This window comes from Xenopus laevis, chromosome 3L (assembly GCF_017654675.1).
Source record: "Xenopus laevis strain J_2021 chromosome 3L, Xenopus_laevis_v10.1, whole genome shotgun sequence".
Classification (NCBI taxonomy): Eukaryota; Metazoa; Chordata; class Amphibia; order Anura; family Pipidae; genus Xenopus; species Xenopus laevis.
Genome location: NC_054375.1, coordinates 105,507,762 through 105,533,364, shown reverse-complemented (window position 1 = coordinate 105,533,364; position 25,603 = coordinate 105,507,762). Strand labels below are relative to the sequence as shown.

Genomic DNA, 25,603 nt, shown 5'->3' with positions numbered 1-25,603 from the left:
CCTCCAACTGCCAGTTGATATTACAGATTCAGACAGGGAGTGTTTTCATCATTCACCAACCACAGACTGACTGCCATATGATGTAGCATGATACATCACTCCAAAGAATGCATCTCTACTGCTCCATATGATTATGGCTGTGACCTATACACAACTCTAGCCTACATTGCATTGCATGTCATTATATTAGGTTTATTAGTTTATCATTTGACATTACAATAAAAGAAACATTTTAGAAAGAAATGTTGAGATCATTTTCCTAATAGAAAGAAATAGTTATGTATTTCAGCCTCCAAAGCTGGTTCATTTGTGCTCATCAGTGACTTTAACCATCTTAAAGTGGACCTGTCACCAGACACAAAAATCTGTATAATAAAAAGTCCTTTTCAAATTAATCATGAAATCCAATTCCTATTTTTTTATTAAAGCATTCATAGTGGTTTTAAGCTCATTTAAAAACCTCAGCTGTAAATCAAATATTGTCTGCCCCTCCTCTATCCCTACGCATAGAGGCGGGGCAATCAATTACTTTCACTTTCCATTCAGCACTTCCTAGATATCACTGCTCTCCCCACATTCCCCCGTTCTCTTCACCATTTAATTGTGTAGCCAGGGCATGGGGATGGGCATTGGGTCCCCTATTCTGGTGCACAAACAAGAATCTGAGATGATGTAAGTCTTTCCTTAATAACAGTGTCCAGTGTACTTGTTTTAATTATGAATTCCCAGACTGAAGGAAACTGGAATTCAATTAATTTATATTGTGTGATTAACATTCATTTTGCTTGACTAATGTGATAAAATATGATTTTGAATCATTTTTTTGTGTGAAGGGTCCCATTTAAACCTCATATTAAACAGTTTTCATAATTTAATCAAACCAAAAAAAGAAGTGAAAATTAATTCCCCTATACACTTTAAATGGAAAATAATAAAATGTAAGAATAAAGTTTTTTTCCTGGAGGAAAACCAATAATGTAATATAACCCAGGGCTGCCATCAGGGGGTAGAAGGGTACTGTTGTCCCAGGCCTGGAGAAATCTTCAGCACGGGGAGGCCCAGTCTCACTGTGAAACTTCCATTAAAAATCCCCTGACGTGCCTAGAAACATATGGAACTTTAGTAGAGGCTTACAGAACTTGCGTATAATGAGAAGACACAGAAGCAGGAGCAAATTAAAAAAGTTGTCAAATAATAGGCAAAATGAATGTGCAAGGTGCAATTCAGGGAAGATGGGGTTAATGTGAGGGTATATGTAAGAAAAGAATAACAATGGCATGCTTATATTTGTACTTGCTTGTGAAAGCACTTTATGCACCTGTTTCATTAAGAACCTAACAATGAAATGTAGCTTCTAATGTTCAATGTTTTAAAGGTGAAATGATGATATACAGTGTAGTTCTCCTGAGTCAGCCAGAGAACTGGACTTTGTGTAAGTGCAGCCAGACATACTGTAAAATGTGCAAGTCCACCTGTGTCACATATTAAGAATGGACCTGAAATTCTCTGAGAATAATGAGTGGATGGAATCTGGGAACTGTGCGTACCAATGGTGGAAAAGTAAAAGCAAATAAAGTGGCTTAAAGGCACAGTCATCACATATAAAAAAGGTTTACTTTTGCATTGAAAACGTACAATATTGTGAAAAGTAGCATACTTCTGAGTATCAAAAAAAGACAGAAAATTAAAATACATTTTCTAATTGTATATGTTTGTATAAACTGGTACTCAATTGTACCTCTCATCCAAGAGGGCCTATACTGCCTTGACTGAGAATTCTGGCCGCAGTATTTAATAGGTACTATAGTAGAGAGAAATTGGAGTTACAAGCAGTTACAATCATGTACAGGCAATATTGGCTTCAGCCGACTCTCAATAAACCAAATGTATTTGTTTGCCAAACTGGCCAATAATCTGCCCATTAAGCTTTAGGGCCAATTTATAAACAGATAAATGGTCAATGTGATTCATGGATCTCTACACACCTATAACATTAAACTTTTTCCTATAGAAAATCAGTGTTGTTAACAAAAATATTTTTTTCTTCAATATACATAAATGGTCAATTTCTGTGAATAGCCTAATAGCTCATACAGACCCCACCGAAAATAAATGATTTAAAATATACGGGGCACATGGGTCATTACTGTTGCTTGTGAATCTGAGCTGAATGCTGAGGATCAATTGCAAACTCACTGATCAGTTATATGTCCCGTGTGCCCCCCCTTAAAGTTGCTGACTAAATGCCCCCATACATGGGCAGAGAAAAGCTGCCGACAGACCAGTCAGCAGCTTATTAGCCCATGTGTGGGGCCATCCAACGGTCATCCCAGATCGATATCTGGGCCAAAGTCGGCAGGGTAAAAAATCCCGTCGGAGTGCGGCAGCATCTGTTCATTGATGTGGTCCGGCGTTTCGACCGCCCGTATTGCCTCCATGCTGATCCGATCGTTGGGCCCTAGGGCCCTCGATCGGATCAGCCTGATATCGCCCACATCAATATGGACATAACGGGGGAGAGATCCGCTCCTTTGGCGACATCACAAATGTGTTTGGCCACCTTAAATCAGAGTTATAGAGCTGAAAAGCAGGAAGTAGTTTTCTGTTATGTCAAGACATCCAGTCACTCCAGTCTTTATAGATTACATTTTTGGCTAACTACAGTAATTATATTAGATTTTTTTTTTATTTTGCACAGTCTATCTACAGTATATACCCAGTTTTTATTTTTACACTGAACTGTTCCTATGAATCGCAAAGGAGATTGAATGAAAGGATTTTTATGGTCTGGCCACATGGGCAGATTCGCGACTAATCTCCCCGATCTGCCTTCCGCCGGTTAAAATGTAAATTGTCTGAGGGCAGGCACACGGAACACTTTGTTTTCTGATGTCATCTGTAATTGCCTCATGAGGAAACTTCGGGCAACTTCGGAAAACGAATCGCTCCGTGTGCCTGCCCCCAGGCGCTTTACATTTTAGCCGGTGGAAGGCAGATCGGGGAGATTAGTCACCACGAAGAAGAGATTTGTCGCCTAGCGACTAATCTTCCCCAATCTGCCCGTGTGGCCAGACCCTTACTGGTAAGGTTGTTTCTCTTTAGGCTCTCCTCTATTAATCATGCTTTCTCACATGCATACCACTGCCTCTTTGCTAGTCTTTCATCACTATGAGTCATTCATCACTAAAAACTAACAAACAAACAATATGAATGAGGGTTTGATAAAGGGGTTGTCCACCTTTAAATTAACTTTATTGTGATGCAGAGTGTGATATTTTAAGACAATTTACAATTGTTTTTTTTATTTTTTATTAATTGTGGGTTTTAACATTCATTACATGCGAACGCTGCAGCCTGATGCCTTGGATAACAAAAGCAAAGTTGAGGAGATAAGGAAAAATTTCAAAAGCAGAGGAACAGAACTTCTCAGACAGCTTACAATGGGAAATCATGGCATACAGTGATAGAATCCCTTCAGTGTAACAGGCCACTGATCTTTCCTCATTTTATACTTATACGCAATATGAGTAGAGTCTAGAGAACCCCTCTGCAGAGATTACACATCCATGTCTACAGTTAAATATATGCCCTTACACACCTTCAATGTTAGCAGTGGATGGCAATTTCAGGGATTTTAATGCAGTATTTAGTCAAATTAAAAAAAAAAAACATTTGCTGAAAATGAACAAAATAAATAGGGCTTTTTAGGATTTGTTGAAGTTACATTCTGCTTTTTGTTTTATTTTGAACAAAAATCAATATTTTACTATTTTTTGCCATTATAAAGCACTATAAAGTTAAGCTATTTTCACTGAATACTTACCCCTCTATATATAAACAGGGCAGTTTGTTCACAGCTCCCCATTTACCTTTGCACAAATAAACTCCTCCCTTTTCTAAGCATCAGCCTTTAGGAAGCTAATTATCAGGGGATTCTCAGTGCAAATAGTTTTATCAAGTCCTCTGAGGTTCTTTGGGTTAAGGAAACGCTAAACTGAAACTGGCTTCATTATTATTTGCCTACCTACCGGTATTTCACAGATGATCTTAGAATACAATTATACACATAATGCAATAAAAGGTATTCTGGTCAATTACCCCTTTAAGTTGTATCTATACTTGTAGTGTATGAGTGAAGCTCTTTTGTCTACATGCTGCATGCAAGTCATGTGTCATCTTTAATTAGATCTGTTGTATGTTCCCCGATGGGCCCACAGAAAGTGAGTTTTTCCATGAAAGAAGCTTTGATATCATGGCTAATTGAAGCAAACTAATAAGAGTGGGAACCTTATTTGAAGCTTTGTCCTGTGTTGATTGTTATGAACTGCTATCAAGTTAGTCAGCTGATTTAGTGGAAAAAGAAAACCGACAGCAAAAAGAAAAAGAGCCAGAAATAAAGGGAAACAAATTAAGGTGGGAGGCTATACCAATATATCAACCTCAAGAGCCATTAAAAGTTAGGATATAAGGGTCAGGGCACACGCTCAAATTGGGCTAGATTAGTCGTCCGGAGGCAAATCTCCTCTTCTTTGGGGCAACTAATCTCCCAGACATTCTCCTGCTGGCTAGAATATAAATCGCTGGCGGGATGGTACTTCATTTTCCGAAGTCACCCGAAGCTTCCTCGTGAGGCAACTTCGGAAAATGATGCGCAATGAGTGCCATCCCATGCCATCCAGTCAGCAGTTCGAGCAGATTAGTCACCCTGAAGAAGAGATCTGTCGCCATGCGACTAATCTCCCCGAATCTGAGCGTGTGCCCTGATCCTAAGAGTTTATTGTACAGGCATGGGACCTGATATCCAGAATGCTTGGCACTAAGGGTTTTCCATTATTTGGATCTTCATATCCTAAGTCTACTAGAAATCATGTAAACATTAAATAAACCCAAATAGACTGGTTTTGCCCCAATAAGGATTAAGTACATTTTAGTTTGGATCAAATACAAAATAAGGACATTTTAAAAAAAAAATCTGGATTATTTGGATAAAATGAAGTCTATGGGACATGGCTTTACCGTAATCTGGATAACTGGATGTCTGGATCCCACACCTGTACCATATTTACATCTGCCATGTATGCAATGCTGTCTTAGCACGTCTAAACTATCAAGTGTACTCATACCCTAATAAAAAGGCCTAGCAGGAGAGAAAAATAGAGTAAATTGTTCAGGTGATTAAGACTGAAGGTCAGTAGCTGTCCAGTATCACCTTTTGGAGTAAGCAAACAAAAAATATACAATCAACACTTAAAACATCAAAAAATATTTTTAGCAATTTAGACACATACAAAGGGAAAACTAAAAAAAAATGTAAAAGTGTCCCTTAAAGATCAGCTTTTGGGCAGAAATGTAGGGACACAGGAAACCATTAGAAACATTCTGGTTTTGATATCCAAGATGTATCTTGGTGATAAAGAAAAAACACTCATGCAGTCAACTTGTAGATTAGCTCCCCTGTATATACGTCAGTCATTTAATTAAATTTCGAATAGGTCATTTCCATAAGAAGGCTGAAGCACAACACTGTGGAATGTGATATTGTAGCTAATGCTTGTTTGGAGTTCAATAGAGTCTGCATAGCATAAGCACTAGTTTTGTTGCCGGATATAGAATTAAACAGATTAAATTGAAAAGCAAACACATTATGTCGCTATTATCCATGTGGATGTCGTTTCAATTCTTGGCCTCTTCGAAATAACCATTAGAATAGTAAATAAACATCAACAACAACAAAAAGAAAAAACGGCACTATTTTATGCGAGTAGATGCATTAGCTTTATTGTAGCTAGAAGGCACCAACAATTAGATGAAACTCCTGGAGGATGAAACATTTTACATTTAACTGTTTTTCACCCCTGCTTTCATCTGCTGGATGTACAAAACAATGGCAGCTTTAACGTGGTTGGTTAGTTTTGCCCAATGAAACCTGCATATAAATTGAAGTTAGTGCTTTGGAGTTGCTGCTAGAGAACAAAAGATTCAAAGACAGCATTTTAATATGTGTTTGTTTGCTTCATGCTGTTTCTAATGGCAGAGGGTGCTTCCTTGATAGCAGCGGAATGCAGACAGCAGCACACATACACAGGGCCTTTCATCAGACAGCTAATTGGTTTAATATCAGGATTTTCTAAAAGGTTCGACTCACAAGTTATTACAGAAGTTTTAAACTTTATTCTATACTAAATGCCATTTTACAAAAGAGAGAGGAAAGTGTTTCTCTGTATGTGACTGCAGACATTCAAGCTGCATTCCTCAGTGCAGGAGTTTCAGAGGGGCACAGTTAGGGGTTGTTCTCTTAAATTTGAATTTGTTTCAGAAATACTCAGAAGTATTTTGAGAGAACTCCAAGGCAATGAGAAACAACAAAGTAGGGAGGGGTGTGTGTATGGATGCTGGGTTTTCATTTGGAGGGGTTCAACTTGACTTTGTATTTTATTTAACCTGATCTAACTATGTAACAAGAAATGCAGACACTCATTGCAACTGCATATGTTAATATCAATAGACCATTTTGATCATACACTGGACAAACTGGGGTTTATCTTACTGATCTGCCAAAAAGTCAAATTGATATTGTGCGACTGGTTGTGGGGATCAGACCTGAAAGGAAGTGTGGAAGGACTGTAGCTCCATTAAACTCATTCGGATCATTGGGTAGTTTTGCCCCTGGGCAGTAACTCATAACAACCAATCATATTGTTGCATTCATGGTTCTACTTGCGGCTACAAAAATATTTACTCATGCATTTATAGTTTAAAAAATCCCATTTGTTTATAAAAGTTAAAATACATTAGTCCCCACAGAAGAGCCTAACGCATTTCATGCTTGCCAAGCACTTAATCATAGGCATCCTCTTGCAGCTGCCTAAAAAAAAAAAGCCAATCACTAACTGGTTACTATGAGTTATTTATTGCCCATGTGCAAATTTGCTGACAAATGAGCCCCATTATCCTGTTGATGCCCTGCAAAGAGGGGGTATTGGCAGATGAGGATAGACTGATGCCAGAATATTGGAAACATCACTCCGCTGAACTGCAGCCCTCTCTCCTAAGCAAAGGGACACACACATACACACATTGATGAAGGTTTGTGTGAGACAGAAACGTTGAGTATGTTTGCATTTACATTTTGTCAATTCTTAAAATCTTGTGAGCACTGTCCTTGTCCCTGTATATAGATCAAAAAAGCCTTTGGTCTCTAAGGCCAGGTCATATGTGAAGGATACTGGAGACAGGCAACTAACCTCTATACCTATGTCCCATTTGATGGAGGCTACTGAACAAATGCTGGTTAATTCCATGTTATACAGGAAATATCGATAGCTTGATGAGGTTTGACAACTATTTCAAATTCTAGGACTGCTTCAATCATCAACTCAGGGGACCAATGTTGCCCCTTCATGTGCTTGTTTGAGGACAAATATATCTATCCTAATGTACTCTTCACCCAGGAATGGTTTTGCCTGGTAAAGATACATCAATAACATGTTCTTCCTCCTGTGGAGGGGGGGGGGGCAGCAGTAGAGTTGTCACTTCAAGCAGATCAATCAAAGCAGTCACCATATCAAATTTACTTGGCAAGCCAGAAAGCCAAAGTACATTTTTGGATGTACAGGTTGTGAATAACAATGGGGCATTACAGACGGATACCTTTAAAAAGAAAACTGATCGTAAAACATTGCTTAGATTTGACAGTTATCACCCAGAACATGTAAAAAGCTCTATTCCACAGAGACAAGATACACGTGTTAGAAGGATTGTACAGGATGAAGAATTATGTTGGATGAGATGTACAGAGATGTTACAAAGTCACATGCAGGACAGAGAATATCCAGTGTCAGTTAGAGAAAGTAGAATGTAAGGTCTGTGATGGATACACTAAGAAAGTAGAAGCGACTGCTAATAAAGTGTCATTTGTTACCAATTATACAGTGACATTGAAACCTATGCAGCAAATTAGTGAATCTCAGGTTTCTCCTTTTTGTATCATATAGGAAATCCTGTACGATACAAGATAAACTGGTTAAAGCTGCTGTATCCTTACTGAAGCAGGTGATGTCTTTTTATTAAGACTTAGTTGTGAAAAACCAGCGCAACCAGCAGCACAGAATCAATGGTCTGATGTAATTAGGGACATTACCAGCCAATAGCAGTCAGGGCAAAGCAGTGACAGCCCCCCAAAAATGATGTTATTTGTGGTCTACATTGGAATTCAGAATTAATAATGTTTAGCAGTGTGATGCTATTTTCCAAACTTTTGCCTGACAGCCATTAGCTCTCATTAAACATTGTGTTTCCTTCGTCAAAGGGTGATCTCTCCATATTGCAAGTATTTCTCACTTTTTGTAATATTCTCACGAAAAATGTGAACATCCTATTATCTATATTTCATTGACTATAGGTGTAGAATGGTTTACAGATGTCTAATTTGTTTCACTTTACATAAATAGTAAGTTAAAGGGGATCAAAACTAAAAAGATGAATTTATGTGAAATAACGGAGTGTGTTTTTAAGCACTTTTTCAATTTACATTCAGTTTCTATAAATAATAGTTTCTGATATAGTCGCAGTTTACTCTTTTTCTCTTTTAGTCTTTTTTTTAGTAAATTCAACTGAGAATGAGCAATGTTAGGGTGAACTAAATTCAGGAAGTGCCCCGATAATGCTTTTATCTCAGAAACTACTAAAAAAAAAAAGAATGGAAATAAAGTGTTTACATCAATTAAGTATTTTAGTTGAATTCGTTTTTGATTTAAACTCAAAACAATTAAGTGAAATTTTGATAATTATCCAGAGTTAACTGTAGTTTTACAAATTAAATATTCTTAGTACGGGATAAGGGACCTGTTATCCAGAATGCTCAGAACCTGGGTTTTTTTTGGTCTTTTAGTCATTTTTTCGGTTTTTCTTATAGTCATTTCAACTTAATAAACTCAATAAAACTGTGCGGCCACCAATAAGGATTAATTGTATCTTAGTTGGGATCAAGTACAAGGTACGGTTTTATTATTACAGAGAAAAAGGAAATAATTTTAAAAAATATGAATTTTCCAGAGATTTCTGCTAAATGGTTTTCCAGATAACAAATAACATACCTGTACTTTCCTTCCTTTAATAACTGTTCATATCCAGTCAATTTAAAAAAAATCCAAAAACAGAACTTTGTTTCAAATATTTACTTAAAAAGGAATATTTCCAGCATAAACCTATTTTTAAACAATAGAACATCAATTTAAACAAATCTAAGTTCATGACCTCAAACTACATACTAGTAGTTTAATATTTAGCGCAGATGTTAGTACTTTAAAGCAAGCTACTATTATAAAATGCATTCCTATGTCTATAAGTTAAATACAAAGCCAGACCATAAAAATCATCCTGAATATTCAGATGACTTAACCAAGGTTGCAAAAAAAAAAAAAAAAAAAAAAAAAAAATGTAGTTTAGATGTGCAATCTGTGTTGTGGTTCTAAAAAGATCCCCTTTTTTTTTTAAAGAGATTCCATTGTTCTGCAAACCACGTCTCCATCTTTAACATTTGGCTGATGGAAGCACAGCGGGCCAAGTTCTGCAGTCTACTTCGGAGTTTAAGTAAAGTCTATTGGTTTGTGAACCATCAAAGGAAATTCCTGTATGTATATACAAACACACACACATATATATTTAGACTTATATACATGTCCATAATGCAATAATTGTTCACTTTCACTGAAAGTGTTAAAATAAGACTGGACTGGCAGGATCACACCTGTGCGGAGGTGCATAGATATTGAAAGCAGATTTCTGGAATAACAGCCTTGTCTTATGTTTCTTCCAAGATGCTCTTGAAATAGACAAGGCTCCATTTGTCCCAAATTGTACAGTATGTCGCTCGATATTGTGTAAAGACAGAAACCAAACCCTTCTAATTCAATTCTAAAATAATACTAACAGGTTTGCTTATAAAATGTCCAGCTCCTCACAAAAGTATTTCCTTCCCATCCTAGCACTATACATTTTAACACTGATATTAACGCAGGTTCTACTCAGAAATCTTCCAATACTCTTGCTTCTCTTCAGTCATTAGGAAAAGTAGTTCATTAATCCTTGCTGACTCCACATACAAAAAAAAAACACTTTTAACACAAACATTCATTATGTGGCACTGCCAGGACACTATCCCAAAGCACGCTGCTTCAAAAATAGCTTACATTTCCTCTTTTAAGAGTCTTTTTTAAAAACATTTGGGGTACTTTCAGCATTTTCTTTCAGTTTGCTCACAAGGTGCTTCAATTTGATGACAGTATCTCTGTGGCCTCGTGCTCTAGAATTTCCGAAGGTGTTAAGGGTTCCAGGTGAACACTGCTTTGCTCGCTAACATCTGAACATATGGATTCAGGTTCCTCTCTTCCTCTCAAAAATTGCACAAAACTGTTTTCCTCACCTGCAAAGCTTGGCTTCTGACTCTCTATGTTCAGCGTAACATCTTCCAAGGATGCCTTGCTTTCATCCAAGGTGTCACTGATATATGTACTGTCTATGTTCTGGTCTGTCTCTGAAGTCAGATCTCTGTTTGAGATTTCCCCTTCTACAGTACTCATTAAATCTTTATGATCACTGTTGGTTCCTGCTATACCAATAATGGGGTTAGTATTACAGGCATCCTGAGTGGTTTGATCAGAATCTTTCACAGGCTCCACAGGTGTAACATGTTTGTCATGTGAGGAGAAGTCTCTATGAACATCACTTATCTTGCTACTTTCAGAAGTACCACTTTCTTCCATTGTCTTGACAGTGTTGTTTTCCCCTTTGCTAAAAAGACACAGTAAGGAACTGTTTAAACTGGAACGTATTGTTCAAGTACAGGAACATGAAGTCCCAACATCATTTTCAGGTGGCTACGTTTTGAATATTGTTAAAGGAGAAAGAAAGACTTGCAGCACTTGGGGGTGCCAAATGTTAGGCACATCAAAGTGATTGTAGTTACTTACCTGAAACCCCGGACCGGTGCTGCTATCAGCAGAAAACTGCACCAGCCCGGGGTTATACCAGTGAGCACCACGGATCGATCCACTTCCGTCTTCTTCTGTCTTCAAATTTCACGGGGCAAACGCATGTGCAGTTGAACAAAATAGCCGACTTTTTAGTTAAAGTTCGGCCTTTTGTTATACTGCGCATGTGCAGCTGCGTGAAGAGGATCGCTCCGTGGTACTCACTGGTATAACCCCGGGCCGGTGCAGTTTTCTGCTGATAGAAGCACCAGCTCAGGGGTTTCAGGTAAGTCAATACAATCACTTAACATTTGGAACCCCCAAGTGCTGCAAGCCTTTCCTTCTTCCTTCTGTAAGAAACGAAATCAAAAATTGGCAAGCCTTCTATATACATGCAAGATTTGCTCACAGCCAAAACAAACTAGACAGAGGGGAAGTCTAGAGAAAAAAACATGTTTATTTCAAATTTAGATCAACTACGTAAAGAGTACGGATCACAATACAGCGAGAACTTTACTATTTTACTGATACTGCTGAAATGACAAGAAACAGGAGTTATTATGTGGGCATATTTACCTTTGGATTTTCTTTGTATCATATAGCATTATCTGAAACACAGAAACAGTGATTACCAGTCTAATGATTTCAGAATTTACTGGTCTACCATGCAGCAGACAGCTCATGTTTAAGTTTAGTTCATCAGAGCACAACTTCTATGCATTTCACACAGTGTATACAAATAAAGAGCTGCAACAGCAAATTCTGAACTGTTACAATTCTGCTACATTTAGTTGATACATTTCTCAGCAGCATCTCTGGAGTATCAGCAACTATTGTATCAATTCTAACAGCTGCCTTTTATGAAACTCAGGGTTTCTGCTCAGCAGGGACAAAGATAAGAAATGTATTGACTAATGCAGGGCTGTCCAACTGGTGCCCCCCGCCGATGACATCACAAAATGGGCGGAGTGAGCAGGTGCCTCGTCTATAAAAGACAAACCCGGAAGTCGGAAGCCAGCATTTGACGGTGGCGGGCGGGGAGAGCAGGAGAAGAGCTCAACCCGCGAAGAAGAGTGCAAGGTCAGCCCGAGCCCCGTCCGACTGGGCCGGCCCGCACATCAATACTTTACAAGGAATCACTACAGAGATTAACTGGCCCCTGCATTGTTTAACATACCCACATATTTACTAACAAGCTCAATTTATACAAGTAGTGAATCTAATTCTTATAGGCATTTGTTACCTTGCAATACTTTAGCCTCTCTCCTACTGAAGATTCATTTCTTGATCTAGAAAAGAAGATCTGGAATTAGAATGCTGGATTATTACAAAAAGTGATCACGAAGGTTTCTGAACACCAAGGATCTGATTATAACCTACAAACCAATCTGTAGTATGCCCATTTTTACTTTTGTTAAAATATGACAGAAAATGTGAGGATGTGTGAAGTGATCTTTGTGTGGGCATAACTGCACCTCCCCATCAGTCAGACTAGAAAACACAGTGATGGCATGCACAGTAAACACTGCAAATCTGAACTCTGCTCTTCAGCTGAAAATGACTGTGATAAAGTTGAACCATAAAGTGATCTATTGTTTCACACAAAAAAGCACAATGGAGCCATATGTCTTTGTAACCTACTAGAATTTTAATGTTGGTGCAAAAAGACACCAGGCTAATAGAAGAGAAGCAAAAACCAAGACCATGGAAGCATTTACAGGACAGGGAAATCAATTAGCTCTCTTACCAGTACCCAGATTTGGATTTTTACAATTATTTTTTTGAAGATCCCGTGGACCCCCTAAAAATAACCACAGCAATCACAAATATCTATGTGTTTTGGAGTGTTTAACACTGCCACTGTCTCAGGCTGGCTGACCCAGAGTTTGCATTTTAGTATTCACCGCTCTTCTATAGTGGTATAAAAAAAAAAAAAAAAAAAAAAAAGGTGAGGGACAAGAAAATAATCTAGATAAGGAATAACCCTGAAAACCATTTTTCGCATTCCCTCACTTAGGAAGAAAATCTACCAATTTAATTCCTTGAATTCAAATAAATTATTTACATGCGTTGACAATGGTTGTTAATTATACTGCTTATCTCAACATCCAATTCATTGATTTTCCCAGTTAAGAAAAAAACAAAACAACAAATGTTGCTAAAGATAGCAAAATCGCCTGATTTCCATAATGCCTTGTATAGTCATCAAATGTAACATTTATCTAAACTTTAAAAGAGGTCTGTTTTTTAAAAAATAAATAATTATGTCAAGTGTAATTTGTCGAGGCAGCATTAAAGTCCATAGTTATCGGCAAATGTATTCTGCTACTGTACCCCGACTGAAGCGGTTATTAATCATCGATGAAATGATTCATTACATTATTCTCCTAAGATATTTAAACATATTGGGTTCACTCTGCTAAATGTATTTTATAATCATTTTAATTTTACAGATTTTACATTTTCCTTTAAAAAAGGAAGACTGAATGAAAAAAGAGCCCTGTAATTGTCTCTCTTCTGGGACTGTATTAAGGTTATTAACTTTAATGAACTGGAGTAGCTCCCCTACATTTCTACAATGAGAATGAAGGGTGTAAAGAATAAACAGTGTTATAGGAGAGATAGTGATGCAGAATAAGGCTATTGCCTCACACCAGGCTGATATGCGGCCTGCAGATAAACACAAAACGTTGAAATATGTTAAAGGTCAATTAACCATTTTTCAACATTAGTTCAATGAACAGGACTTGTGCTGAGCATATTTCTATTAAGAACATCTATGGTTACATCTTAAAATAAAGTAAAGTTGCATTCTACTTCCTGTTCCTACAAACAAGATAAAAACAAACCAGCAATCCCCTATTTATCATGCTGTGTAAAAAGCAGAGTACCGTATATACTCGTGTATAAGCCGACCCGTGTATAAGCCGAGGTACCTAATTTACCTAAGAAAACTGGAAAAATTTATTGACTCGTGTATAAGCCTAGGGGCTGATTGAAAATCAATCTGTACCTGCACCCACTGAATAACAATGAAAGGTAGGCCTGCCCACAGTTTAAAAAAAAAAAATTGTAAGCACACCAGTCACAGTAAAATAACTTATAACTCAACCAGGGGCAGAGAGATGGAAAGATGCAGCAACTACATACGAGGCTCCTTCTGCGGCCCCAACAGTGTGCAGGACACATGTAAATGTTTACAGTCCGCAGCAAGAGCTTTGAAATTCCTCTGCTTATTTTGGTCACAAACTCTTCTAGGAGAATATGGCCTGGATGGGGGACGGGGGTCCAATAATCCCATTATTATAAATAAGCCCCTGTTTAGCAGTTGGTGCTGCCATGCTGGTTCCTGTAGGGAGAAGATAATCCATATAGAATACAGGGCTAGCAGTGGGTGCTGGGAAATAACACAACACTTTATACAAAAGGGCCCTGGTCCCCACACCCCATTTTGTGAGCCTATGAATATCAATGAAGTGAGGAGTTACTAATGACACACCCAGGTGCTGAAAGTAGGGGTTATTTTCTTTCAAATACCGTATATACTCCGTATATACGCCAATCCCTCACCGGATCCCTCACCTCCCTCTCCCATAGCGCATCAGGACTCTGTGACTGACTGTCACGATCGCCGCCCGGAGCAGGTCCAGGAGCTCCGGGCGGCGCGTCCTTCCCTGCCGGCGTCGCTCCCAAAATGGCGGCGCCCATGGCCGCCATGTGGGTAGTCAGTCACAGAGTATATATGGGAGACGGAGTATATATGGGAGAGGGAGGTGAGGGATCCGGTGAGGGATTGGCGTATGACCCGCGTATAAGCCGAGGTCGAGTTTTTCAGCACATTTTGGGTGCTGAAAAACTCGGCTTATACGCGAGTATATACGGTAAATAATTTACTGGAAATGTAGCCCACAGCAAACCCTTAAAGCAAAGATCTGCTTGGTTGCTATAAGCAACATCACCAGTAATATTTCACTTCATTTTTTTTTTTTTTTACACAACTCGATAAATAGACCCCTAAGGGCAGGGGCACACGAGCAGTTTCGGGGAGATTTAGTCACCTGGTGACTAATCGCCTCTTCGGGGGAAACAATCTCCCCAAACTGCCTCCCCCCTACCTTCTGCCTGCTCAAAATGAAAAATCGTATGGGCTTCGATTTCCGAAGTCGCCCAAAGTTTCCTCGTGAGGTGACTTCGGAAATCGAAGCACCGCAAGTGCCATTGCGCTGGTGTTTTCTCATTATTTGCTGCATAAAAGAGTCAACTGCTCAGGGAAAGAAAGATGCATTATAGTCTGTAGAAAATAGAAACAAATTTGTAGCTTGTGCACTGGTGTCATGCATATGTGATACAATCACCCCCCCTGCAATAAAATCATATGCATTGCATATAATCATGCACAACACTCAAGTTAAAAGTATTTAATTTTAAAGTGATTTAAAATTATTTTTTTCCTTTACAGAACCAAAAAAAAATGCAATAAAAAATGACGTACTATAACAAAGTATGAGGATACAGGCACAATGCTCATGTAAGCAAATTAAAAGGCAAAGTTAAATGAATTTTTAACCTAGGGAAATGCTTTTAAAATACATACCGCTGTACAGCTTATTACGTTTGCATCAGCATGTCCATTTTAGCAGATGAGAGATTCCAGTTCTACTTTTTCGTGCACAGTGCAGCTCTTATAGCAAGTTATTTACGCAAATCAATTATTTACTTAAAGGACATGTAAATCCCCCACCCCACAAAAATGTAATCAGTGAACAGACTCTTTGAAATTTTTAGATACCTGCCACTCTGGTTGTTAAAAAGTTAACAGTAAGACTGCAGCATCCGCATAATCACTTAGGATTCCTTGTCCTCCTCTAACTCACTCTGCCCCCTCCATCAGGAATTCACTTTGGCTGTTGGCTTATTATCGTGCTCAGTTCTTCTCAGCTCATATTACTAAACACACCCTCCAGTCTAACAGCCAATGAAGAGATAGCATTACTGGTTCCCATAGAAACTCTAGCTGCCTGATCCTATTTTTTTCTCCTAACCACCTGTCTTGAGCTCAGCTTAACCATTACAGTGCGTTGTGCCTGTGTAAACCTGCATTCTGCATTGCATGAACTTTACAACATACATGTCTCAATGTTACTCATTATGTGTCAGAGGGAAAATGGCTGCCGGGTGAAAGCTGCTACTTGTTTTAGGAAAATATGATGACAAAATGGAGGGGGTATATGCAGTACAAATAGTGTGGCCTGGGCAGGGAAGATATGACCAACTTATATACAAAAAATGTAGGCTTTACATGTCCTTTAAAGGAAATAATATACTACACACTACTGGGTATCCATTAACAATAAGCCAGACTACAATAGCTATGGTTAATATTTAAGGGCAGCAAGTAAAAATCTAACTTACTTAGCCATGTCTCCTTCAAGAGTTGAGGAAAATATGGAAACTGAGATCAAAAGAAAAAAATATGAATTTACTTGAAAAAAAAAAAAAAAAAGTACAATACCAAGTCGTAAATGAACAATGATGGATGATTAGAAAGACACATTAAAACAGAAATTATTTCTCTACATACCATTCTCTAAGACAACTTGACAAGAATGATTGTGGCTTTCACTCAGATGTTTGGCCATGTCATCTAAACCAGACACATCAGTCAGGAAATCACAATTTAGGCACACCAGAGTAATTCTCCTGGAGAAACAAATTGTAAATACATTAGAATTTAACTAATGCCATTCATACATTAGGATTATTCAGGTTGTTGCTGGTTTAAGGAACATAACCATTAAAGGAGAAGGAAAAGTTAAAACAAAGTAACCCTTTAAGAAAGGTCCACCTAAATATACCAGTAAACCTTCAAAGTAATGCTGCTCTGAGTCCTCTGTCAAACGAAACACGGCATTTCTTTCCTTCTATTGTGTACACATGGGCTTCTGTATCAGACTTCCTGCCTTCAGCTTAAACCTCCTTGCCCCGGGCAAGAGCATGCTCAGTTTGCTCCCCCCCTTTTCTGCTGTAACCCATGCCCAGAGCTATAAGTGAGCAGGGAGAGACTCAGGCAGGAAGTGATGTCACACCAAGCTAATACTGCAGCTCCTATCCTAAACAAACAAGAGAGCTTCTACAGCTTTTTACTCATGTATGGTTAAAAATTCTACAGAAGAAATATAGCATTCTAGCTTACACTATTGCAGCTTATCTATTGGCAATAAAATCCATCCATAGCTTCCCTTCTGCTTTAAGAAAATAAAAAAAACACTTTTCTTCACACAGCTGTCTATTGCCAGCACTTACTGTGAGATTAATTACAGTTGTAATGCTATAGCCACGTTTCTAAAGTTGGTCATATAGTTACTTCTATGAGTCAATTCTAGGAGGGTAAGTGACAAAGGTGGAGTAAAGTAAAAGTGGAACATAAATGGTTCCAAAAAAAGTTCATCATTTTAAAATCATTATTTCAGTTTCATGAATGCAGCTTTTAAAACTCCTTGTAGTTAAACTAGTTTTCTGTGCTACACTTTTACTAACTTGGAGTACCATTTATCAATCACAACTCACAATGATATGAAGTCACAACACACACAAAAATTATTATGTATACATGTAAAAAAGTGTGGTTGAAGCAACAGGATCTTTATTACATTCCTCAGGTTTTCTAGAGTATGTCATTCAAAGGATGCTTATTAACAGAAGTGATTAGGGTAAAAAAACGCACACCTGCAAAACTAAGATTCTGTAGATGCCGGTTTCTGGAAATATTAATATATGCAGTGGAAAATGTCCCAGCCAGCACCAGAACTAGGGGTAGGCAGAAAAGTCACGCCTAGGGTGCATTCAGGGGGAAATGTGGAGGCACAGGGCATGAACCACTTCTGTCTCATCTAAGACAGCATCAATAAGGTGTAGGGGGAGGACACAGATAATCCAAAGTTTTAAAACTTATTTTCATTTCTCTCTGTAATAATAAAACAGCACCTTGTACTTGATCCAAACTAAGATATAATTAATCCTTATTGGAAGCAACACCAGCCTATTGGGTTCATTTAATGTTTACATGATTTTCTAGTAGTGGCAAGTGGTACCAATAAGTAGGGGTGCGGCAAAATCAAATCATGTTTACCCAATATACATATATTTACACAATATTCCAAACTGTTCACAGATATAATCACATTGTCTATATTATCTCCATAATATTTTTATTTTCACCTGTAAATTACCTTTTGTCTTTTAGAGGTTTTTTTGAAGCCTTAGCCCGTTTGCTGGAACCTCTGCCATGGAAGCTTCAAAAATAAAAAACAGAAGTTAGTTCACTTTATAATACCGATTTAAATATATTTTACATTTAAATAGTGATGGGCGAATTTGCGCCGTTTCGCCGAAAAATTCGCAATTTTGCGGCGTCAACATTTTTTTTTGACGCCGGCAAATTTGCGCTGGCGTTTCGCCAATTTTTTCGCTGGCGGCAAATCGCGCAAATTCGCACCTGCCAAATAAATTCGCCCATCACTACATTTAAACATTTAAAGAGTGACAACTTTTTCTTGGAAAATAAAAAGAAATGCCAGTTTGCGAGAAAGTTTTATCCCACTGAAACAGGAAGTGCCACCAATGTCAATGATCAGAAGTGACAAATTGCAGGAAAGGGAATGACCTTAACAAGCGTATATAAAATTACAACCAGCACTTTACACACACACACACACACACACACACACACACACACACACACAGAGTCTTGTGCAGTGAAGTTATTTATCCACACAATTATCATAACAGTCATAATCCTATGACAACCAACTACACATGCAAACAAAATTCACAGAAATAGAATGTAACCACTCACCTAAGCATGTGATTCATATAGGCTTTATTGCAACTCGTACTGAATTTGCATTTGCTGCAGTGCACATATGTGTGAAAATGACCCTCAAAATCTTTTACCTCTAGCTGGCACTCAATACATTTATAGTACCCAGCCACTGACCTGGAAATGGAAAACATAAAAGGTAATGATAAACTAAAACCACATTCTTTGTAGCATTATTGGCATTTGATACATTACGTTCAACATCATATTACAATGTACATTTTTTTCCACCCACGTTGTCAAAATGTATTTAGGAATTTTTGTTTCCTAAATACAAAAGCTGAAATAAGAATCATGTAGCAGTAAAGGTTAGAGGGTATAACAAAAAGATCACATTACAGAAGTTATTTACTCTAATATCTTTTAGACAATCGTTATTAAAGCAAAACTGTAACTGGTCTTTTTGATTTGCATAATTTCTTACATTTTATTTTAAGGGTCAATTTATTATCACATTGACACTTTTCTCCCACGGGGAGTGTTTTTTCCTTGCAGATTCTCCTCTGTATTTGATCTGAATATCAGAACTATTGTGCTGTTGCCAGAAAGCAGGCTGTAGCCAGATCATTTAAAAATGTGATATTTAAAAATGCAACTCAGCCAATCCACACAGCTCCAGAATTTGTAACAAAATTATAAGGATTTGTATTAGCGATACAGGTCAGAATTGCATGACAGTAAAAAACACGCCAGGCCCCAGGAAGCAAGGAGCACAGCAGTGTGTCCATACAGTTGGACAGCTTTTATCTACTCTAGACTAAAAATTTAATTGAGTTCATCATATTCTTTAAGTGTGCAACATCTGTCCTGAAGACTCTTCTTATAATAACAGGAACTGAATAGTCCACAAGGAGATGTCTAGACTTACAGAGTAAAAAGGGGAATTGCCAGAAATGCAGCAACGTACATATAGTGGTATTTTGAAGTCAGTGAACCTTTTTTTGAATTTCAAAGAATTCTGCAGTATTTAAGTGATGTTTTTCTGAAAGCCAAATAATGAGAACCTAGTTAAACAAATGACACAAAATTATGCAGTTTTCCCAGCACGTCCCTTAACTTCTTATCTAGTGGGCTCACCTTCTTAGTTAGGTCACACCATAAAGGCCAAATATTTGACAATTCACATAGTACGAAGGAGGCCACAAACATCCGCAGTACTGTGCTGCAACTTTTTATTCCAAATTCCACAAAATGTTTCGAGTCGACAAGGACCCTTTTTCAAGTAGGGTCCTTGTTGACTCGAAACATGTTGTGGAATTTGGAATAAAAAGTTGCAGCACAGTATTGCGGATGTTTGTGGCCTCCTTTATACTATGTGAATTGTCAAATGAGACAAAATATAATGCTTGTTAGTTTATTTATTGAGGAAATAATCTGATATGACATATTTGTATGTGTCAACCTTTGCTTTCAGTAATGAGTGCCTACCTTGGGCAGCAATAACTGAAAAGAACCCCAGTCTAACACTGCTAGTACATGTGCTTATTAAAATTCTCTAATGTGCATTTTCAGACAGTCTCTACTTTCTGTGTAAGGCAGTTTCAAATTACATCAATGGAGGCAGCATGGGCAGCCATTAGTTGTGCATTGTTAGAATCAGGTTGTACACTCAAGGCCATACATTTGTAAATAATAGTACAATGACTTCCCAGAACAATATCCCTGCATCCTCATGACACTTGGAAATTGTGAATTCTAAGGTTTTAGGACACTTCTGAACATAATGTACTGCAGCAAAATATAAATATAAAATATGCAATCTCCTAACAAACATCTGTATAATTTTTGTATGAAATGTAATATGTAGAGTAACATACATTTAATAAAACTATTTCAAGTAGTAAAAAATCAGGTATATCAAGGAATAAAAAGAGTTTTAATTGAAGTTTATCATATAGCCACTGGGGCTCATTTATGTCCAAAAATCCAGGGAACATAATTTTTTCCCCACAATGTAGTGTTTCCCCCCCAGAATTTCAGTGTCATTGTGGTCGCAAGGGGGCAATGCGCTTGGAGCAACCGAGCTGAGCCTACTGCAATCATGACCAATTCCCCAAAATGAGCGCAACTGCATGCGCATCTAGTCACAGAATGACGACATTATGTGTAAGTATATTCCTTGTGCATGTGACACCTATTGCTGCTGGGAGAGAAGGGATTCCTGAAGCTGCTGCCTGCTCAGGAGGTGGTGATAGATATAGGGTTACTTTGCAATAATAGGTGCAGCTGTGCTCAAATTGGAACAGCAGGTAACTACACGGAAGTGATGCAAGTACATTTAATAAAAGTGGTTTTACACACAAGTTTTTTTTTACATAACTAAAATCAACTTGATGTTGTTCGTTTTTTTTAAGCAAAATGATAGTTCCAAACACAAGCTTTTTGTGACATATTCATGTTCACACCAGTTAAATTATATAAATTTATGCAATCAACATATACCTTACCCGTAGCTCTGTCATTGTGTTTGGGTCTGTGCATCGTTCAAGAACTCACCTTAGATTTTGCAATGCTGTATTGATCATCTTAATTCGTTTTGTGGTAGTTGTGCTTACTGGCTTCTTCTTAGGAGTTGGAGATGATACCTTTGTTTTAGTGTTTTGCTCATTTGATTTTACTAACAGGTCTTGAGTAATTTTAGCATCTGTAACTTTCGGAGATGCCTGAAAAGCAGTAGATGGAGGACTTGTGCAAACAGTATTGGTAGGAGAAGGAACACTATTCATGATGGATCCAACTGATGCTCTAATTGTAACCTGAAGCAACAGAACAGTTGATCGGCAAAACGGCAATCGATTGTTAAATATGCACATGTACATTGTTTTTTGTGAATCAACAATGAAGTTTGACCTGCACCTAAACATATTTAAAATCCTAAACACTGAACATGTATGCAAGTCATAAGCCTATGATTTAGGGACAATGAATTAGAAAACACACATCTAAGGGCATGGCACACAAGGAGATTTGTCACCTGTGATAACGCAGATTTACTGTGAGTGGAAAAATTGACCAAAAATATTTCCCCTTAACCAACATTGGGATTACTGCACGTAAAACACTTTACATGCGGCAATCCGGATCCGGACCCCCTAATCCTGAGTGACAAATTTCTTGTGCAGCGACCATCAAGTTTCATTAAAAAAAAAGTGTTTAATTGAATGATCTCCAGCATGTACAGTATATAACCTAGAAAAAAGTATGTCCCATAGCATTGCACCTTCCCACTATTTCCGTCTGGAATCCCACTGTAATGAGAATAAAACTTAGCACGGGCTGAGCCCGAGGTGCATAATGATGTTCTGAAATTATGGGGCTCTACTACAGGCATTTTAAGTGAGAGGTGTGGGTTGGGGTGTTAATGCTGAACGGCAAGCACGCTTGGGCTACTATAAGTGCGTTAATACAACCTAATACACCACCAGCTCCGCTCGAATACTAAGTTTCACCAGCATCAGCTGTAGTTGCGAATGCTGTTTGGGAACAGTAATTACTGTGATTTGAACTCAAACTACAATCTCAACGCTCACATCCCGTTTAAAAGCTGTTGACTTTGTGTCTACACAGCTTCTTCTCCTAACCCTTCTTTTAATGTACATATTTTTGGTATATATCATTTTTAGATGGTCATAAGTAAAGTTAAGTTTTATTCTCATTACAGATTCCAGACGGAAATAGTGGGAAGGTGCAATGCTATGGAACATACTTTTTTCTTCTTTTTTTCTATTACATATACCATGTGACCCTGCACACCACTAATTTGTATGTATATCTCTACCAATGGATTGTGCTACCCACTACTTTTCTGGCATACAGTATACAACCTGCCATCAGTGAATGTCTCTAAATTGATTTACCATGCCCTAAATAACCTGGCAGCACAAGGTAGATGAAAGGTAAAAACACCTTACAGGTTACCTTAAAACCAATAATTTTATAACAGCTCAACCCACAGTATGGGGTCATGTTGCCTCTCCTGCTTACCTACCCTACAACTACCCAAGGTTTCCTCTTAATTAGTGCAATTCACTACACAGCCTCATTTGCTATTACAAGCAGATGATGCGGAGTCATTAAAAATATATATAATTAATTATGGTAACTGTAAGTAGGTTTTTTTTTAATTTTGAAAATTTAAGGCAAATTACCTTTGTACCAGGAGGAAGGCCCTCTAATTGTCTTGGTTTTCGAAAGGTCCTGTGATGCTGAGTTTTATGATTAATTTTTTCTTTACAAGTCAGAAACTGAAGTCTGCATTTTGCACATCGATATACTCCTTTATTCTATATTGAATATGGGAAAAAGTATATTAAAAATTGTAAAAACATCACTCCACAGTTGCCTAAATTTTCAGTCAAGTCTAAATTTTGGAGTAATACATAAAGAATATGCAAGTAATCCTCCATACTATGCCAAAGCCTATGGTACGGTATTGCAGTAAAAAAATGATTTACCTGATGTTTCATGTAGTGTTGCATATATGGTGTACCAGACTTAATAACTTTGAGGCAAAATGGGCAAAGCAAGCTTTTGGTATTTTCATGAGCACACCTGAAATGGCTGTCAACCTCTGCAAAAGCAGATGATCTGTAATTGCAGACCTAAAAAATAAACATCCTCATGAATTCTTAATGGATTTTGAAAAAGTGCAAAAAATACAGGAGAATTATATTAGTACTTGCAAATCAGATTACATTTTGCCCTACTTTTCATTTAAAATGAAAACCTACCTCCAATATACTTGAATTTAAAAAATGTGTACCGTTTTATAAGAAACCTGACTGTATGCAGTGAAATTCTCCCTTCATTTTACTTGCTCTGACTGCTGTGGATAGAAAACTTCAGACAGTCTCTAACTGCTCTGCAGGGAAACGATCATACTTTCAAATGGCAGACGGGAGCCCCCCCACACTTTACTTCCCCCCACTTTACTTTCCAGTGCAGTCCGCATATTCTGATTATTAATCAGTCTTGCTGTATCCGCTTCAATGGCAGATATTATTTGACTTGTGCTGTTTTGATAATGTATGACGATACCTAAGCCTAACCTCCCAACAGCAGCCCAGACCACACTGAGCATGTGCGTGGTCTTGTTCTTGCAAAGATGTTTAACAAAGTTACAAGATGATAACCCCCTGAACCGTGATGAAAAAAAGCTGGTCTTTTCACTTTACTAGTCATGTGTAGGACCCCGGTAGCAAAGAAAGGCACAGCATAAGAGGATTGTTTTGTGGTTGCTTAGAAGAACCATGGGCCTGTGCAATTTTCTTCTAACAGGAGCACCAACCTGTGGTATATACAATACTGGGGGTGGGGGCACCATCAGTGATTTAACATTTCTGCCTCCTTTAATCCTTTTACTTTTAGATATTGACGAATATTTAAATGCAATTTACAAGCTTGATAGATACATTCCCCTTTTGTACAGTCCTGCCTATTATGGCCATTAGTATTATTACAGTTATTAGGGCCATGCTGAACTTTGATTGTTACGACTTGTACAAATATAGTGATCATAACATTTTTATTTATTATATAAAATGTTTTACACACACAAAACCATTGACTAAAGCCCTTACCTGACAAACATAGGGCATTTCACCAGGCTTGTGGTTGTCTTTCATATGTTGCAGCAATATCTGTTCTGATTCAAAGGAAAGCTCACATATCTTGCAAATAGCTATAAAAAAGTGAGAAAAATATTTTACAATGTGAGATATACATTTCAAGTACCATGTAGACTAATCAACTAAAAACTTTTTTTATTTAGAGAATTCACAACTGAGTTTTCAAGAGAAACGTAACTTATAATAGTGTGTAGCAAAGGTAACCTTAACTTATACATTTTGTTCATTAAAGGAGAACTAAACCCTAGCCCCCCCCTTCCCCATCTATTCTATTGAAAAGTTCCCTGTGTGCTGACCTGCCATAAATCTGCAGAGCTGTGCAGAGTTCAAAGAATATTGCAGGAGCATGCACAGTTGAATCTATGTCCTAAATCAGCTTCCACAGGGCATGCTCCCCCAAGATCAGTATCTGAGAAATGACAGGTTAGGATCCAAAAATAAGGGAAAATCACACATTTAAACTCCATGGCGCAGCTCTGCAGATTTATTTTCTCTTTTGCAATATAAGTTTTATACAAACATAAGTTCTGGATTTATACCACTATGAAAATAAATTTGATGATAATATATGTGTGTGTGTATATAATAGAAACAGCAATCTATTTATCGTTAATCCACAAAACATCTTACTTGATGATTCATAGAGAGTATGCGAGCTTTCGATGTGGCACTGCAGCTGGAAAGGTGTGGGAAACTGCCGATAGCAGTGGTGGCAGGTGGTGTGGTTTTCCCAACTTTCGCTGCTCTGCTTCTCAAGCTCCAAATGGTGCTTCATGTGGTTCATAAACCTAATAAAAAATACAACAGCAGTTGCATAAACAGTTTTTCTTTCCTTGCTCCCCTGTGTTTGCTAAAGGAAAGAGGCGAAAACAATTAAATATATAAAGAAAGCTGTATTAGATTCAAAAGATAGTTATTATTAAGTCCAGTCAAGTCAGTTCTGACTCCTGGCAACTATATAACTTTTCTCCAGACTGCTATGTGTTTGTCTCTTCCTGCTTCTCAAAGAATGACATTGTCATTCATACGTAATTACCAGCCGCCTCCAACACCACTGAAACCCTCGATAAATTAAGATAAAGATATAGGAAAATCAAAGAGAGAAACAATGTTAGCTAGACATTTAT

At 37.8% G+C, this 25,603-nt stretch overlaps 1 protein-coding gene across 3 annotated transcripts in view; it reads right to left on the bottom strand.

Annotated features, from left to right (window-relative positions):
* Positions 1-9,420: 9,420 nt before the first annotated feature.
* znf280d.L (zinc finger protein 280D L homeolog) overlaps positions 9,421-25,603 on the bottom strand; it is a 34,541-nt gene continuing 18,358 nt past the window's right edge. For 2 of the 3 annotated variants that reach the window (XM_018253042.2, XM_018253043.2), the window contains 12 exons: positions 25,107-25,264; positions 24,429-24,529; positions 23,304-23,450; positions 22,998-23,132; positions 21,346-21,605; positions 18,826-18,966; positions 18,200-18,262; positions 16,552-16,670; positions 16,383-16,422; positions 12,214-12,259; positions 11,547-11,578; positions 9,421-10,791 (listed from right to left, as the gene is read on the bottom strand). In XM_018253042.2, coding sequence (XP_018108531.1) covers positions 10,269-10,791; positions 11,547-11,578; positions 12,214-12,259; positions 16,383-16,422; positions 16,552-16,670; positions 18,200-18,262; positions 18,826-18,966; positions 21,346-21,605; positions 22,998-23,132; positions 23,304-23,450; positions 24,429-24,529; positions 25,107-25,264 — 1,765 coding nt within the window. In that variant the 3' untranslated portion in view covers positions 9,421-10,268. The remainder of the gene's footprint in view (positions 10,792-11,546; positions 11,579-12,213; positions 12,260-16,382; positions 16,423-16,551; positions 16,671-18,199; positions 18,263-18,825; positions 18,967-21,345; positions 21,606-22,997; positions 23,133-23,303; positions 23,451-24,428; positions 24,530-25,106; positions 25,265-25,603) is intronic. The other variant, XR_001934885.2, reaches the window with a different exon arrangement.